The sequence below is a fragment of the Mesoplodon mirus genome (assembly GCF_964341445.2).
Source record: "Mesoplodon mirus genome assembly, chromosome: 12".
NCBI classification, from domain to species: Eukaryota; Metazoa; Chordata; class Mammalia; order Artiodactyla; family Ziphiidae; genus Mesoplodon; species Mesoplodon mirus.
In genome coordinates this window covers 64,452,787-64,471,403 of record NC_138988.1, presented here as the reverse complement: position 1 = coordinate 64,471,403, position 18,617 = coordinate 64,452,787, and the positions used below count along the sequence as shown (strand labels likewise).

Here is an 18,617-nt window from a genome sequence, read left to right as displayed (position 1 = left end):
TGTTATCTTTTCCATTTTCCACCCTTACGCTTTCATTGGCTTCATACAATCCCCTTGTTGCCCATAATTGGGGATGGAGTTAGTGCCAGAGCTACATAAAACAAGCAGTCTTTCCTTTATACTTTCTGTGTATCATGATTGTGTATGTGAAGTCATAAAAATCATTTATTATGAGCATGTGTATTCCTGGCTTAAAGAGCCAAGTATTCTTGTGACAACAATATAATAGCATCAAATGTATTCCCATAAAACACCACATGTGGACACTTAATAGTTATTGCCCTGGCACCTACATGCTGGGATATCATCTTAAAGGAGGACTTCTTCAAAAAACAAACGTTTGGTACTTACACAGATAAAATCACCTAAGTGAGACAGGTTAGTAAGGGGTAAAGATTTAAGAATCCATTGATAATGACAATCATTCATCTTCTGTTAGTATCAGATTGTCTCAAATCTTCTTCTTGAGTTCTTTTCATGGGTTCAAGAAGACCCTTTACAGCATTGCAAACATCAGTAAATATTCTTCCAATCTCAAAGTTGCAAGAATGCCCTAACACTACATTGGTATCTAGTAAACATAATTCTTATTCTTCTCAACCATTACTCTTTGGAAAGCATTTACTGGGGGCTTGTGGTACAAATCATAGTAAACAAATTGGTTTTCAAACTAGGTAAAAGAATGTGGAATGGATAAAAGATGATTTGTTGGGCAGTGTGAGTGTTTAGTGATGTTTTTAAAGTGTGTGTCTGTGACAGAGATTATTTCCACTATCTCTTGCATTTCTGCTGGCTTCCAGCTTAGGGTGGAATGGCTTCCTTTGGTTTCCACTGACACTGAACACTGGGCTTTCCCAATTTGCAATACACTCAGAGTTTGCCAGAACTCTGGGACTGATGTTTTACTCTTGCATTAGTACCTGGGTCAGCTGGTCAGACACTGTAGGCATATGGTAGGGACTTTCAAAGCAACTCAACTTCAGAAAGAGGCCAGAGCCCACTAGTCCCTGATGGTACATCTACTTCAGGTGGGAATCAAGGCAATCTGAAAGGAGGGAAGCCATATAAATCAGACAGCAGAGCTTTTTTCAAAGGGCACCTTATCTTAGGGATACACTGCTGTGTGTCCCTGAGGTCTATGTAGGAAGATGCTGTGGGTGATGTTTTAAGTTTCCAGACCAGCCATCATTCCATACCTGCATCTCAAGTCTCTCACTCTTCCTAGTGTAGCAGACAGCCAGAAATGTACAATGGTATTTTGTTTGAAGTCCATATGGTAGTTATTATATTAAGAATGTACACTAAGCATATGTCTACAATCCTAATAGCTCCTTCCAACACTTCTACATGGCTGCATCAACCCAGTTAATTTTTCTCACTGTTCTTTGGCCCAAACTTCCATTCCAACACCCCTCCTCTATGATGAAAATATTGTTGGTTTTAATTGTTTTTGTTCTTTTAATGCTGCCAGGTAGCTGAAAGGGAACTTGTGAGGTGGTAAGGTCTCTTACTGATCCAAATATAGTTATTTTCCATTGGTAAAACTGGCTCGGCAGTGACTATCCCTATATCTGGTCATGCCCACCCATTCCTGATTGTTTTCAAAGCCATGATCTATTAAAAAACATAATTCTCCAAACTCTTCCTCTCTTCCTCTCTAACAACTTCTATTCCACTAGCTCACAATACTGTGATTTACAATATGATCTGTTTCTTTCACCTCCAAAACCATGTGTTTTCTACTCTCTACCAATGGTTCTCTATCCTGACCAAAACACTGAAAGCATCTAGAGAGATTTTGAAATTAAGAATGTCTAGTACTTTAATTCTGTCTTCTCTCTTGACTTATTAAATCAAAACTTATAGTGATAAGGACAAGGAATCTAATTTTAAATGATCCATAGTTAATGCTTATATGCAACCACAATCAAAACATACTTTTCAAATTTAAAAAAAATTATAGGTTCTATGTGGACTTTCTGCAATATACTTTATATGTCTTGTCTCACTTAATCCTCACAACAAGTCAATAAATGTTATTATTCTCATTGAACAGAATAGGAAAGTGGGTACAGAAGAGTTTTTTTGTTTAAGTACTTCCAGTCACACATTTAGCAAATTTTAGAGCAAGGACTTGAGTCTGTGGCTTGAAGCCAAAGGCTGGCCTCTTTCCACAATGCCATACTGATCCTCACTATATTGTCTGTATTTACTGGTAGCCTCTCTTTATTTTCAATTCTCATTATGTCTTTGTGGGATTATTTAATGTGAAGAAACAGCTGGAAAATCCATACTAACAAAGTCCTACTATCTTGTGTTGTAATGCAAGTCAAAGGAGTTTAGGAATAAAAATAATGGGGCCCTATTTGATTTGGGTATAATTTAACCCCAGTAGAGATAATGATATTGCATCTCACACTTACTTTTAAGAATATGGTGAATGTGACATTAGTATTGGTGCACGAAAGATAAGGAGAGACTGCATGACTATACATCCCATGGTCCCATATTTCCCCCAAAACAGAGAAAAGCATTCTCATCCCCAAAATGAAGACCATTCTTCAATGGTCTCACCACCTTTCTCCGAGTGCCCTCTCTTCCTTTCTCACCTTTCTTTAACCTTTTTATCACTTTTTTTCTCCCTCTACCTACTATTCAATTGAGAGTTATAAGAGAGGAGAGAAGAAAAAGAGGTAATATTAATTAAGAAGCTACCATTTGTCAACAATTTTCATTTGTGGTACATTATTACTCCTGAATTAGTCAGCTTTTGCAGGGTTAGGCAGTTACATACAATCTCCAAGCTTCAGTGACTTACAAACCAAAAGACTGATTTCTAGGTTATGCCACAATTAGGCAGCTCTGGGCTGACAGCTGAGGCTCTGCTCCCCATTTCTAGACTTAGGTTAAAGGCATGGCCACTCTTTGGAACATGACATTTTTGTGGTAGAAACAAAAACTAAGTGACGGAATCACTCAGACTTCTGCTTGAACATAACATACATCATTGCTGCTCACATTTTTTTATATAAATGTATTTATTTTTTATTTATTTATTTTTGGCTGCATTGGGTCTTTGTTGCTGTGCATGGGCTTTCTCTAGTTGTCGTGAGCGGGGGCTACTCTTCATTGCGGTGCATGGAATTCCCATTGTGGTGGCTTCTCAGGTTGCAGAGCACAGACTCTAGACACAAGGGCTTCAGTAGTTGTGGCATGCAGGCTCAGTAGTTGTGGCTCATGGGCTTTAGAGCACAGGCTCAGTAGTTGTGGCACACAGGCTTAGTTGCTCCACAGTATGTAGGATCTTCCCAGACCAGGGATCGAACCTGTGTCCCTTACATTGGCAGGTGGATTCTCAAGCACTGTGCCACAAGGGAAGTCTCAACTGCTCACATTTTTGACTAACTCAAGTCAAGGTCAAGCCCAACGGCAGGGGGCAGTAAAACAGACTCTTCTCACGGAAGGTGGTTCTCTAAGCCACATGACATTGGGTGGTAGGAGTTTAATTCATTACAAAGAAAGAGGAGTGAATCCTCCTACAAAATAATACAATCTGGGGGGAGGGATAAATTAGGAGTTTGACATTAACAGATACACACTACTATATATAAAATGGAAAAACAACAAAGCCCTACTGTATAGCAAAGGGAACTATATTCAATATCTTGTAATAACCTATAATGGAAAAAAATCTGAAAAAGAATATATATATATATATATATATATATATATATATATATATATATATATATATATGACTGAATCACTTTGCTGTACACCTGAAACTAACACAACTTTGTAAATCAACTATACTTCAATTTTAAAAATAAATAAATAAATAATATAACCTATTTCAACTCCCTTTCTACATGTGAACAGCATGAGGCTCAGATGTTAAACTAACTTGTCCAAGGCTACTGCAGCCAGTGGATGACTCAACTAAGATTGTGATGGAGTTCTGGTTCCAAAGCCAGGGTTCTTTGTTATGAGCAGTCAAGTTGAAAAGTAGAGAGGTAAACATTGCAGTTCTCTCCTCTATGACTCTTTCATCTTTCACGTCAAATCTATTCCGATCATCGTGTTGTCTCAAGAACCTAAGGGTCATCTTTGATTTAACTTTGCATTTTTAATATCAAATAAAACTCTAAGTTATATAATATTTAAAAATGATGTAATTTATTGAGCACTTATTTTGTGCCAAACACAGTTCCAAACTCTCTTTATATATTGTCACATTTAATTTTTAATTAAATTTTGTGGTTGGCATTATCTGACTTTAAAGCTAAGGGAATAGAGGACCAGTAAGTTGCCTAAAATGACAGCTCTGGGGGGAGACAGAATCCAGATCTGATTCTGATGCTTCTGCTACTCTGCTTTCTGATCATTCTGCTTTCCAACAGAAAGCTCTTTGTTTTAAATATGCCCTTACACTTCCTCTCTTCTCTACTCCAACTTCTCCCACCTATTTTTAGTTTTCATCTTCCCATGCCTAAACTGCTGCTGTAGCTTCCTTATTAAATCTCCCCATCATGGATAGACTAATTCTCAAACTTTAACTTGATCTTGTTATTTCTGTGTGCTCTCCACTGCCCCTGCTTTCATCTTTCCCACATCTGAACGCCTTCATCCAATTTTCAAGGACACCCAAAATGTAAATCAGCCTTATTTCCCACCATTCATCAAATGCGTACCTTTCCCCTAGGTGTCCCTTATCAATTCCCACTGCGCTTGATTCACATTATTCACCTTACCCAAAATTCCATTGAGAACTTCATGAGAACAGGGTCACGTACCATCCCACGAATGTATCCCATGTTGATTGTCATGGCACTAGCTTTGAAGTAGGAAATATTTACTCAACTGGAAAATCTTTACTTGGGTCCAAATATGCTGGTTTCTGTCCCATGGTCCTGTGGACATTTATAGGTGATTAGGTATAAATGATCCATGAACACTTAGCTCTGCTGGAATGGCTCTCTGAAGTAGAGGACAGACTCTAAATTCTCCATATCCCATGAGGACACATTGAGAAATTGAAGAATAGCAGATTAACTAGCAGCAAACCTGGAATTAATGTTGCATCACACCAACCACTCCAAGAGGCAATAAGAGTAGCGTTTGAGAGGTCAGACATCTCCCAAACCACAGGGTGAAAATGTTGCTTGACTTCCAGGAGTAGAGAACAAGAGAAATTATGGTGTCAGGTGCTTGTGAATATGTGTGCTTAATAGAGGGAAGGGTTATAAATTAGAGCCTACATTGATGGGCACAAAATATTGTTCGTATGGTGTTCTCTGAGTTTCCATTGACTAAGTACAAATAAGAATCCTTAATAAATATTTGTGCCCACCCAAATACATAAATATTTGCCTCTAAGTCACATATGCCCCTGTTTTGCAAGATTTTTAAATGGATTCCCAGATATAACCCATGGAGAAAATAAATGTAGGTAAAGTGTGCCCCACTAGTATAGTATATACTTGCAGCAAACAAGCACATAGTTTATTTTGTCTTACCTAGAATTTTACAAAGTTTTCTACTTCTGGGCTCTTTGATTTTTCTAGCACATAAAAGTATTCTGCAGAACTAGTGTTTCATGGAACAGCTTAGAAAACTCTGCCTCTTCTAACAAACCTGGACCTTACTATGTCTACCTGGAATCAGGTTTCTGAAATAGAAAATGACAGAAAGTTTTACTTCAGTCAGTTGGCCTCGGGAGATCTTTCTAAGGAAAGGGGACAAGGGAGAAAGGAAGGAAGGGAAAAGAGAAGGAGATAAAGAACCATAAAAGGAACCCCTTCTCTTATCCCTGTTTCCCTTCTCTTCATCCCCGCCTGTGCATATTTCTTCTCATGGAAGTTCCCAAGAGCTCTGTTATTTTAATAGTATTTTTCACTCTCAAAAATCTTGCAAACATAGGTATTACTAGTCTCATTTTACAAATGAGAAAACTGAAACTCAGAGAAATTCTCAAAATTCTCCTCATCCGATGACCAAGATGCTTACTCTTCGCCCATCAATGAACAAACTTGACTGTTAGAATTAATCACCAGGTGAAATAGTTTCTTAAAAGATTTTTTTTGATTGGGCAACAATATGCATGGCAGTTGGGACACTGAATTTACATTTTAAGAAGTGGTGATAATATGTGAAAAATATGTGATTAATGTGAAGACCCTTGGCTAATGTCAGTTAAAGATGAGAAAGAACTAAACATGATATAGCTATATATTTCAAAATGTATGTCACTGCAGGGACAGATGTGTTATTTCAGACATGAAACTTGCTCATACACACTTTTCGGCCATCAGATAATCACATGGGCAAGGCATTGTGCCATCCATGTTATACTGTGAATTAGATGGATATGATGTCTATTCTCAAGAAGGTTGCTGTCTAAGAAGAATTAACAGTATATCTCATACTTTGATATTCAACTTTTTGCTGAAGATTCGCAAATGTATGTGCATTAAAAAAATACTACAAGTGTATACTTTTTTTCTCATTTTAAAACTCGGTAACTTACAAACTTTTCTGAATCACCTCATCATTCCAAATGACTATGAAGTCTCTCCAAAAATGTATCTCTACCCTTTATTTTTTTCCCTAGCTCTCTTTTCCTTGGTGTTTTCCATCAGTGTATGAAAAAACTGTGTACACCTGCCAGGTAAAGTCTTGTACATTTCCAAAAGTGTGCACACTAGTGAATCATTCAGTTCCAAACAAAGACATCAGAAAGCTATCTGGACAATTAATGGTATTGTCACGTATACTTTTTCATTAAAAAAAATTCTGTACGTTAAAAACCTCCAAACATGAAAACATAAACTTTTAAAATTGATAAATATAGTGTAGATTATTCCCATTCTTAGCTTACATTTGTCTTATTACAAGACTTCCTATATAATTCAAGGTAAAAATTCAAGATCTCCTAGAATGTAATTCACAGTAAAAATTACTGTTCAATTTTGGAAACATATTTTTGTCTATTGAACTCATTCCAGATATAGGCATATTTAAACTGTGGGATTACTTTATATTTTTCATCTGAGACTCAGGATGTATTGATGTAGACATACATTACAGCAACAACAAAAAATAGTTACACTGCTCTTTTGTGTATTATTCTTTGTATGCCCTTTGCCTGGTGAATAGTGTGGAAAGCTTTACATATGGTCATAACTCTATGTCTGTAAAAATGAAAAATACTCATATTGATATCATAGTCTAAGATATCACCTTGAAAATTGCAGTATTCATTTTTTAAAATATTTCTGTTAAATGTCAAAGTTAAGGTGGTTGATTTATTTGATTTGAAATTGAAAATGATGAACGTATTTCAGAGATGTGTGCAAGTTGAAAAATCCTACAGGTATATGTGAGGCATTTCAGATGCTTTAGTTTTTAGATTTTATGTCTTCTATTGTGATTTTCATCAACAGAAAATTATATATATGTATATTATATATATAATCATGGATATTTGTGATCAGATACTACTACTAAATGCTTCTTATTGTATAACACTATTAAATTCAACTGGTCCCTATTATTTTTCAAATCTATTTCCTAATCCATATGGCTGCCACATTAGAAAAAGCTGAAAATGTTTTACATGCTTTTGTGGTCTCCACGACATTTTTTAAAATATATATTTGGTAGAAAATTTTGCTACAAATTACATCTTTACTATTTATCAACTCTGTGATCTTGGACAAGACAGCTATTCTGAGTCTGAGTTTCTTTAAGTTGAGCTAATAATTCCTATGTGGCTAGTTGTTATAAAATTTAAACAGTGTTTGTCAAAGTGCCTTGTAAAGTATTAAGCACCATATACATGGAAGTAAGGCATTTTGTATGTTACATGAGTACGTACATGCATCTCTCTCTGCCATTCTGTATACAGATATATGAATATATATATTCTGCCAGCATCATCATCACCACCTAGGAAGCTTTAAGAGATTCAGAATCTTGGCATTATCCCAGACCTACTGAATCAAAATTGGCATTTTAAGATAAACAGAAGATTCATATTAATGTTTGGAAAGCATTGCTCTGTGTGGTCTAGTGACAGTGAGACCTCTATCTATCTATCTATCTATCTCTCTCCCCACAAACACACATATACATGTAGCAGCCAGAGAGCTATGCAGTGATACCAACAAAGGAAAGTAGATTTATTATCTTGAGTTGATAAAAGAACAGCCTAGAACGCTACTTCTTATTTTAATTAGAACTGACCTTCAATAGTAATCGAAGGGTAAAAAGTATTAAACGGCTCATTCCTGGAATGGTGATGACAGTCCAGAATGAGGCAGAATAGATCACTGCACTGAATTTTTGACTAAAATAATCTAAGAAGTCCCATCCAATTTTGTAATTCTACCCTACATGCACACTTGCGTATTTACAGATATATACCCTAACCACAAATATTATATTCCTATTTTCGATCTATATCTTTAGATCTATTTTGTATGAGCCCAAAACTACAGATGACAGATTTTTTTTTCTTACTTTCAAGCTTTAAAACATGGACTTCTAAAACAATAATACTATATTGATCAAGTCTAGTGTTAGTTTTCAGAAAGAGTATAATTTGCATTCCAATTGCCATCTCAGTGACTATTTCTTTATTTGCAGAGACTATTAAGAAAAACATAGAACATTTGAAATATTTTAGTAGTGCAGTTGAAACTCACCATAATCACCAAGCAAATCCATTAGGCATGTGAACACCGCTGTCATTCAACCACAGATAAAGGAGTGGTTACCAGGCTTGTCAATGCAGTCATTTACTAACACTGAGCTTTTGGCTCATGACAAAAGATCTAGGCAAATATTCTTTAAGGCATACTTATTCATTTACATGTTTTTGGTTTTGTTTTGGTTTTGTTTTTGATATACATAAAGCTGTACATATTTAATGCATACAGCTTGATGAGTTTGAAGATAAGTATACACCATGAAACCATCACCACAATCTATACCATAAGCATATCCATCACCTCCAAAGATTTCCTGCCATCCTCTATTATTATTTTGTGTGATAATGTAAATGATCAGGACCCTATGGGGCTCTCCTGGGACAGACCCCTCCCCTATACCCTCTGCTTTAGCTCCTAGCATCTGATGCATATTTCCTGAGTTTTTCAGATGTTTAAACCACCACCAAATGGAAGTAATTAACTACTTGATGATCATGAGCATGTAGTCTGAAACTTCTGATGCCTAAGGATTGATAATGTTAACTGCCCAGTTACCTCAATATCAACCAATCAGAGAATTGTGCATGAGCTGATCACATACCCTGCAACCCCTCCCCTCACCTGGCCTTTAAAATGCTTTTCTGGAACCCTGCAGGGAGTTCAGGGTAATTTGAGTATGAGCCACCCGTTTTCCTTGCTGGTCCCTGCAATAAACCTTTCTCTGCTCCAAACTCCGATGTTTCAGTTTGTTTGGGCTCACTGTGTGTTGGGCACACGAACTTGCATTTGGTAATAATTTGAGCACTTAACCTAAGATCTACCTTCTCAGAAAAATTGTAAGCATACAATTCAGTATTGTTAATGATAGGCACTATGGTGTACAGCAGATTCCTAGACTCATTAATCTTGCATCACTGAAACTTTATACCCGTTGACTAATAACTCCTGTTTCTGCTTCCTCCCCGCCACTGGCAACCACAGTGTGTTTAGCCACAGTGGAAGAAAATAAACCTAAGACATGCTTTTATCTTATTTGAAGTTTGTGAACTAAATAAAAGAATATGCCTCATTGATGCATGCTATGACTGTTTAGGGAAAGCATATTATTTAGTTCGTTTAGTTTTTACTGCATACATTTTAGTAAAAATGATGTTATATCCATGTTAGGTGTTTACACCTTGATTTATCGTATTACTAAAGTATTGGTTTTTCAAATTTGTAGATGCTGATATGTTTTCCCTTCTTCCCAGCAGCAATGCTCCTTAGATCCACTTCAGCAGGACGTTTTCATACACTGATGATCAAAAGAGTCCATGATACATGGAATCTCAATCCTGATCATTAGGTGAAACAATTCAAAACTCACTTCTAATTTACATACCTTCAGATGAGACAATATTGACAAAATTATAAATAAAACTGACCCTGGGATACCCAAGAAGATCATCCTTGAATTTTCATTCTCACTAAGATGTTGCCATGATATTGGTGCTTTTATTTAAACTTAGAAAGAAGACAATAGAATTTTAACTATGCCATGAGATGCATTAATGAGGATAAATTAGGATTTTGGAATTAACATATACACACTACTATATATAAAATAGATAACCAACAAGGACCTACTGTATAGCACAGGGAACTATTTTTAATATCTTTTAATAACCTATAATGGAAAAGAATCTGAAAAAGAATATATATATATATATATATATATATATAACAGAATCACTTTGCTGAAACTAACACAACATTGTAAATCAATTATACTTCCATTTAAAAAAAAATAGCTACAAGAATATATTTTAAAAACTGTTCTATGAAAATGTTCATTTTCATCAAATTTTTCCTCCAATGAGACTCTTCTAAATTATGATTTATTTAAATTTTAATTGTAGGTTTACAGATTTGCAGTTTGTGCTAAGTTTAATTTCTGTTTAAAGAATTCTGACACATTTTTAAATCATTACTTTGTGTCTGATTTACCACATTTTTTACAATGCATTTACCACTTCATATAAATTATACAAAGTAGAGGTTTGGTCTGCATCAGCTCTCAGCCACTGCTGTACAAGGCTTCTGGAAGAAAAAAGGAGAAATGATCCCATCTCTGAAGCTCATTTGGGGAGAATACTATATAAATTTGTTCTTACTGTAAGGTTGAAATTAATCTTGATTTCCTGTCAAATGTACAGGGATTTTACAATATAGTTCATAATAATGTTTAATTACTCTAGGGTAGGAGTTAAAATAAACAAGTCACTGACAGTGTTTATCTATAAATATAGCAGATGGTGTGGGACTGAGGTTGGTTATTAACTCTGCCGACTTTAATTTCATGGTTATAAAACACAGTAAATCTCACTGTTTATAAAAGGTGGGAAAGAATCTCCAATGGGCTTCAGTAGCCAAGAAACCTTCTGTAACATTAATCTCTCTAACTGATATTTGGTATCCTCCTAGGGTGCAATATTTAAGATTGTGGAGTGACTGCTAGTCACATTAAAATTTTCACTGGGATCATTAGCTCGCATTTCTGTCATTGATCTATTATAACTTTGTTAATGAGTTCCATGTGAGTGAAATTTAGTGAATGAGACAATTCTTTCTAAGCCTTGCTAGGTGAATGTTTAACAATTACTTTAGGCAGTTATATATCTAAAAGATAGCCTAATTAATCAAAATCATACCTTTTTTCTTATACAAAGATGAATTGTAATACCTAACTAGGCAAGATGTACTGAATAATCAGCCAGTGTACATTATATACATTTACATTTAGGTCATGAATCTGCCTAAAATATCACAAAATGCCATAAAATTTAAAAAGAAACAAAATAATTTATTCTTAATATTCCAACTTATTTAAATACAAGAGTTGATTATGATCACTTACTTCACTAAAAATCTGTATGCTTAATTTGATTGAAATTAATTCTTCCCCCCAAAAGGACCACTCTTATAAAAATGGTATTATTTGAAATAGCTCAGTTTTTCCATTCCGACTTTCTAGTGAATAACAGAATTATTTTATAACCACAAAAGTGAAAAAAAAAATCACAAGCTCTACCTCTATTGTTTTTACATTCAGAAGAAGTTGATTTTTCACTTCCCAAGAAGGTCAGACTTTTATAAATATAGGATAATCTGATATATGAGTTGGGGATTAAAACAATCTTGAACTAAAAATGTCTTAACTGTGTTGGAGGTCAGACACCTTGAGAATGAGTTTTCAATGACAAAATCCTCAGTTACTTTTCTAGCTCTTGTATTGGGCTGCTTCTCCTGGACCCACCCTGAGAGTTTTATTACTGATCTGAAACAGTCTGGCTCCTGTGCTTTCTACCAATTAGTCTCAGCACAGATCTCAAACCTTGGCTTCCAAGGAGCTGGCTTCTGAAAACATCAGCCCTGGGTGGAGAGAGGCTGAATGGAACTGTTGGTAATATACCTTCTCATCTCCTTTCCTGCTCAGAGCCTCTTGTCACTCTTGTCATTGGATGCAATACCTCGCTACCCGATACACTCACTTCCACAAAAAACTATCCACTCAGACTTAGACTTCCAGGTCTCAAAATGCATGAAACATCTATAAAAGACAGCAAAGGCTCTCTCAAGTGGAGACTTTATCTGTTCCCCACCCCCTTTTTTTAAGCCTCAAAACCCACCTGAACAAATTATCATCAAATAAATTGGTTATTGTGTTATTGGTATGTTTGACAGTCATATATATGTGTTGACTTGAATCAAAACTAGGGATGATTTCACTTCAAAGTTATCAATAAAGTCACCTAAAATAGATCTATCAGTTAAGTCTACAGATTACATCTTCTTGTCTTATGAGTTGTGAAGTGAGGGTGGAAATGTGTTTAAGAAAACATGGTCGAGAAGACAAGGGCCACAGAATGGCCAAGAGGATCCCTTCGGTAAGGCAAAAATAAGTAAAAACAATAGAAAGTGAAGGGGCTAAAAAAGGGAGACAGAATAGTGGAAATAACAAAACCGGATATTGAAGTGTCTAGGTAGAGAGGCAAAGAGTGTGATTTGTTTAGGGAGTCTCCTTTATGTACTTTAAGAATTCATAAATACTGTGGGTCTTAGGGAAATGAGATATTATTAAAAGCACATTCATACAATCACTCTTGTAAAGAAGGACTCTTTTTCTGTATCACAATGTGTAGCTTTAAATTACTGTGTTTTTTTTTTTTCCTAGTCTATGTATAAGGTACAATGAGCTGTCTTATAAAATGTAATCATTTTCCTAGTCATCGTTTGGGAAAAACAAACAAACAAACAAACAAGCACACAACTTCTATTATGAAATTATATGATTAAAGCGTGAAAAAAGGCTGTTAAAATTGAATAAAAGTACACCCCGTTTCACCCAAATATATAATATTTTATTAAGGTAATGTCATAGAAATAAAAATTGTTGCCTTATAATACAAAGCAAATTACAACCCACAGGATAAAGATAATGCATGACTTTTAGATACTTTCATCTCATTTTCATTATTTTCTTTCAGATTATGTGACACTGCATAATGTCAAAGGCATTGCACTGCATAAAGGAAAACATGCAAAGGAAATAACTCTCAGCAGATTTCATTCCCCCTTCAATGGTCAGTGAAAAATCCATCCCCTAAAATATTTTTAGTATTTATTCTCTCTAAAAATCCAGTAATTAAAAAAAATCTTTTGTTTCTAGAAGTCATCTATGCTGTCATGTGCATGACAGTCATCTGTGGAATTCTTCTCTTGGTGATGGTCAAACTGAGGTAACTGGATGCAATTCAGAAGGGAAGGACTAGAAAGGGACCAGCCCTGTGAAAGCACATTTCACAATGGCAGAGCTTACCAGGGCTGAGAAGGAAAGCTTCTCCATTAAGACTTAGGAAACCATTCTTAATGTGGGATGGGTACATGGAAATGTTACTCTGTCTTCATATGTAAGGTAAATGTGATCACAGGGATTCTTTCATGTTGCATTTTATAATCACATATGCATTGTTCTCCCAATAAAATGGCTCCCAATCATTTCCCTGGTTTTCCTACAAAACCCAGATTGAACTTTGCTGCATTCCTTAATCAGATCACTTGCAGGATTAATCAGCTCATATAATGGACCTGCTGTGTACTTCATACACTTTACACTTAACTGAAAATTTACTCTTCACTCTAATTTCTTATATGCTAATGAGCTTTATTCATATTTTACCATGTAGTTATTAAATGAGACATGTAATGAGGCCTCACTGGGTATCCTTAGAAAGACGTGTTACTATTGCCTGATGTTAATTCACTCTTCCCAAATCTTCTGTTTCCTTAGCTGCCTTCATTGTGAATGTGAGACCTCAGGTTAGAGACACATCAACTTCTAGATTTCTACATGTCTAGGGTTTAAAATATTTCTACTTATATAACACTTACAAATAGATATAAAGTGGTGTTCAGTTGCTTAGTTTTAATGTTAAAAAACCCTCATATTTAAATATCAATGCTGTTCATTTGCTTATTCATGATACAAATGTATACATTTTTGTATACAAAATGGAATACAAATATTCCATCACAGAGGTATAATTTGAGTATCATAAATGTTAATGAAGAACTATATATATTAAGTGTGTATATACATATATATTATATACATACACATAAAATATACTTATCAGTAAGATTAGGCCTGAGGGCAGCAGAGGTGGTGGACATTTCTCTGATCTCATGATGCTCAGAGAAGAAGTCAGTAAACTTGATGGTGCTTGTACACATATGGTTCCTCAGAATTCCAAGGTTTTGACGACCAGACAGATCAAGTGCAAGATTTAGTGGGGAAGGTGTATGGTGGTATCAAAGAGTTGGGCACGTGATGAGTGTGTGCTCTGTCTACAGACATTCAAACTTACTTATTTTTAAAAGTAATCCCAGCTAAACATATTCCCTTGTTGGATCCAGCTTCTCTAACTGTTTAATTTAATGCTGACCAATATCAATACCAAACACACTGCTTCTCTCCAAGGCCTTAAAAGTTGTATTTGTATGAAGAGATATTCTTTGAGTTCCAAGATATAGTTTAAAGGCCAACAAATAAGAGTCAGTTTCAAGGGGGAAAAATAGCATTTGGAATTTATTAAACTTTCTTTTATTTGGTTTAAAATATTTGCGAGCATGGTTCAGTTACTAGGCCTGCCTAGATATTCCATCACAGAGGTATTGTTTGAGAGAAGCACAAAAAACTTTCTAGCTTAGCAAAAATCTTCAAGGTTTTCAATCTTTATTTTTTAGTCACTCACTTAATGTATAAAGTTCACATCTGCCACCTTGGTTTTTTTACAGATTACTGTTGTGCCCCAGTTAGATAAGGCCTATATGGCTACTCAAAATTTCCTATATATCAGCTGTTATTTAACCTCCTTTCTTGCCTGTAGAGAAAGACACATTTCTTTACTGGATGACAATGGGAGTGTTATAGGCAAAAATCTTGAATTGACTCTAATATGTATTTAAAAGCAAATCATTCATATTATATATTATAATATTTTTATTAGTTATAATATCACATTGTAATATAATTATATTATACCATTATTATTATATTACATTTAGTTATCAATTATTTTCCATGCAATTTAAATTTGATCCTTACATGTAATCTGAAAGATCCAGACCCAAGGTTAAGAAATGACAAAAGTAAAATCCATCATGGAAAGAAGGAACAAAACAAAACAGAAGCATCAGTAACAACAAAACAGAAGCATCAGTAACAACAAAACCTGTGTTACCTCACATTGGAGATCAATAATACCTTTTTCATAAAGCAGGCTGCTTGCCACTCACCTGGTGGGCAAGTCTAATCCATGTGAATACCTTCTGCAGTAAAGATGAAGGATTTTGCATTTGCTCCATGTTATGCTAAATTAAAACAGCCCTAAATCTTCAAAGAAATTTGCAGCAAAACCAATCATTAAAGTTTAAATATTTGAGAAAGAAGACTATTTTTCTTTTCGAAAATGGTTACTTGGAGATCATAGTTAAGTGCATGATACTTAGAAAGACCATAGAATATTCTACTTTTGAAACTTTATATTCAAAAACTTAATTATCTTCCCCTCCATGCATAGAATCCAACCAAAAAATAAGCACAGATGCATCTGTAAAATCCTTAAAATAGCTTATTGTTAACTTTTACTTTTACTTTTATACAGAACCTTCAGAATATCAAGTCAAAACAAGAGACCCTTCACCAATCCAAATACCTGGAGGACTCATGATTCATTGAGAGTCACGAATCATTAACAATCACTTTCTTTAAAGCAAGTCTTTGTAGCCAGTCAACAGAATATCCTATCCATTGTCAACAAAGAAAATGTTAGGATGGATTTAATGATACTGGATCTTTAAGTATGTTCATGTAAGGTATAATAATTGGAATGATGTTAGATTTGTTTTTTCTTAGGAAAAAATTCAAGTATAAATTTACAGTGGTATCTTTGGACACTAGTATAGAATTACAGAATTACCCTTGAAGGCAAAAAATAGTGTTATTCTAAGCTACACTCTATGTGATTTGTTTCATAGTAAATTTGAGTCCATATAAGAGTAATTGCTTGTATAATAATATAACATTTTATAGTTAGCAGAGTATTTTCTGATCAATTTTATAAATACCTATTAACTGGCCAAAAGGAAACTGCTAATAAAAACAACCAGTATATGTGTCATTTGTATATCCATTTCCGAATCATCAACTACATCATTAGCATTAACTTTAAGTTTCTAAATATATTTGATTAGATGATTAGTCTTAAAAATCGGAAGTGATATCTTTGGACTTTTGTAATTTGAATACTATTGAACTGTACTTTGTTAACTTGATGTTTTTATGTCATGTTCATAAAGATGTAAAGCAACTACACTGGCCAAAAAATCCATGTGCATTTCAATGATATATTTCATTTGTAAATTTATTTTTTCCTATGCTAATTATGATGAATTTCTGCAATAATAACATAACATGATAATTGTGACTTTCTATATTGGTACTATAATGTTACTTTTGGCCTGATTTGACATCAGAATATAAGTATGAATAGAAAATTGTGGAAAAGATGTTTGTTAAGTTTTTGATACATATGTGTTTTTAACTCTCTGCAATCACATTATACCCATTTCTAAGAACACACATGAGTTAGTTTTATCTGTAGTGACACAGAGACTCAAATATTCAAGAACAGGAACATATATTTAGTGATATTTTACAATTAAATATATCACTATTTAAATAAAACATTTAAAATAAAACATTTTCTACCTGTTGGTATCAGATCTACTGCTCTTCACTATACTTCAGATCAAATTGTCTACATTAAATCAAATTTAAAGTTAACATTTGGCTATGTTTACTTGGAATAATGGAAAAGCCACCCTTTGTCTTTCCAAACAGGGAAAAATAATTTGGTGAGTCACAAAGCTCCCTCAAGGAGCTCTCCATATTCCAGTGGCTGCTAATTCTCTTAGTTATGTGAAGAGAATGTAGGTCTTTCCATCTCAAAGTCACTGCCATTTGCTGCAGGCTTGCTAATGCCTGGGAAAAGAACTGTGCCCTAGAAAACAGAGGAACAAAGTCAAGTTGCTTTTAGAAATATGTTTGTGTTGAGCAGAAAAGGGGGAGATGGAGTGTGAAGTAATAACTAATAAAGAGATTAAGCAATTTCTCAGTCTCACACTAGTCAATATAAAAATTAGTAATTGAACACAGGTATAGCAGATTTTAGAATCTTTTATCTTAATTCCTAAACTCTACTGCCAATCACTTATCCCAGCTGTAATTGTGTCATTTTTGTACATAAACAACCAGGAAATACCTGTTTTAAATATTCTTCTCTAAAGTACCATCTATATCAACCTAGATTACATGTCTAGTAATTAGATGCTTTTACCTGTAATAAAATGTCTTAAACGATAAGGAATACATAATATTTCCTATATCAAGAGGTCCAAAGCAGAACATCTCAAAGGTCGGTTGACATAGCAGTTCAGTGATACCTTCCAGGACTCAAATTTCTCTTTTCCACCCTTCTCATAGTCAATGAATGACTGGCACAGGTCAGACTTTATAAGAAGATGTGGAAATATAGGAATTCAAATTGCCATAATTGATAGTCTAATCCCTGAATCACCTGAGGAAAGGGTGAATTTCCAAGTAAAATCAGAGTTCTACTTAGCAAGGATGAACAGGAGAGGGATCTTGGGTAGGTAGTCAACAGTTTCTGCTACAAAAGTCTAGACTATCTCCTTTGTAAATTAAATGATGCCTCTCATGACCTCAAACAAATAAACTGAACAGTTTGGGTTTAAGTTCTATTTTTCATTGGGCTCTTTGCAACTAAAGAGCCCAAATCTAAAACAGTGTTTCTCAGGCTGTCAAGGAGCTCGAGTACTCCCAATTCAGGTTTTTTTTTCTATTCATTAACGAACACAGTTCGTCTGGTAGAAAAAATATTGGTTGGTTTGTGTAGGCAAGAACATTTCATCTTCCAGTGAATCTTTTTCCAGAAACATGGAGATCATCCATTCGTTGGCAAGGGAAACACTTGAAGGCTGTACTACTGACCGTCAAGTTACAGGATCCGGTGAGTGATGACATAGACACCACTGTCTGGGTTTTTTGTAGGAACTGACATCCAAGCAGAGGCGCACTTCAGAGGACTCATCTGTGTTGGGAACCTCTGACTCAGTAGCACTAGAAAGGTTAAATAAATGTTTCCCAGATTAGTATTAGTAGACAATGTATTAGTATACAATGTTTCCAGATATAATAAAATAAAACATCAGGGGTCCCTGATGCCAAATAAGTGTACCATCAGGACAGAAGGGTCATGCTTAGAAGGTAAAGGTGAGATACAA

At 34.8% G+C, this 18,617-nt stretch overlaps 1 protein-coding gene across 1 annotated transcript in view; it reads left to right on the top strand.

Moving 5' to 3' along the window:
* Positions 1–15,990, top strand: part of GFRAL (GDNF family receptor alpha like) — a gene marked incomplete at both ends in the record, with an annotated part of 58,516 nt that extends 42,526 nt beyond the window's left edge. The window contains 5 exon segments of the mRNA XM_082637720.1: positions 13,238–13,335; position 13,337; positions 13,420–13,489; positions 15,917–15,935; positions 15,937–15,990. Coding sequence (XP_082493846.1) covers positions 13,238–13,335; position 13,337; positions 13,420–13,489; positions 15,917–15,935; positions 15,937–15,990 — 242 coding nt within the window.
* Between the last annotated feature and the right edge of the window lie 2,627 nt (positions 15,991–18,617).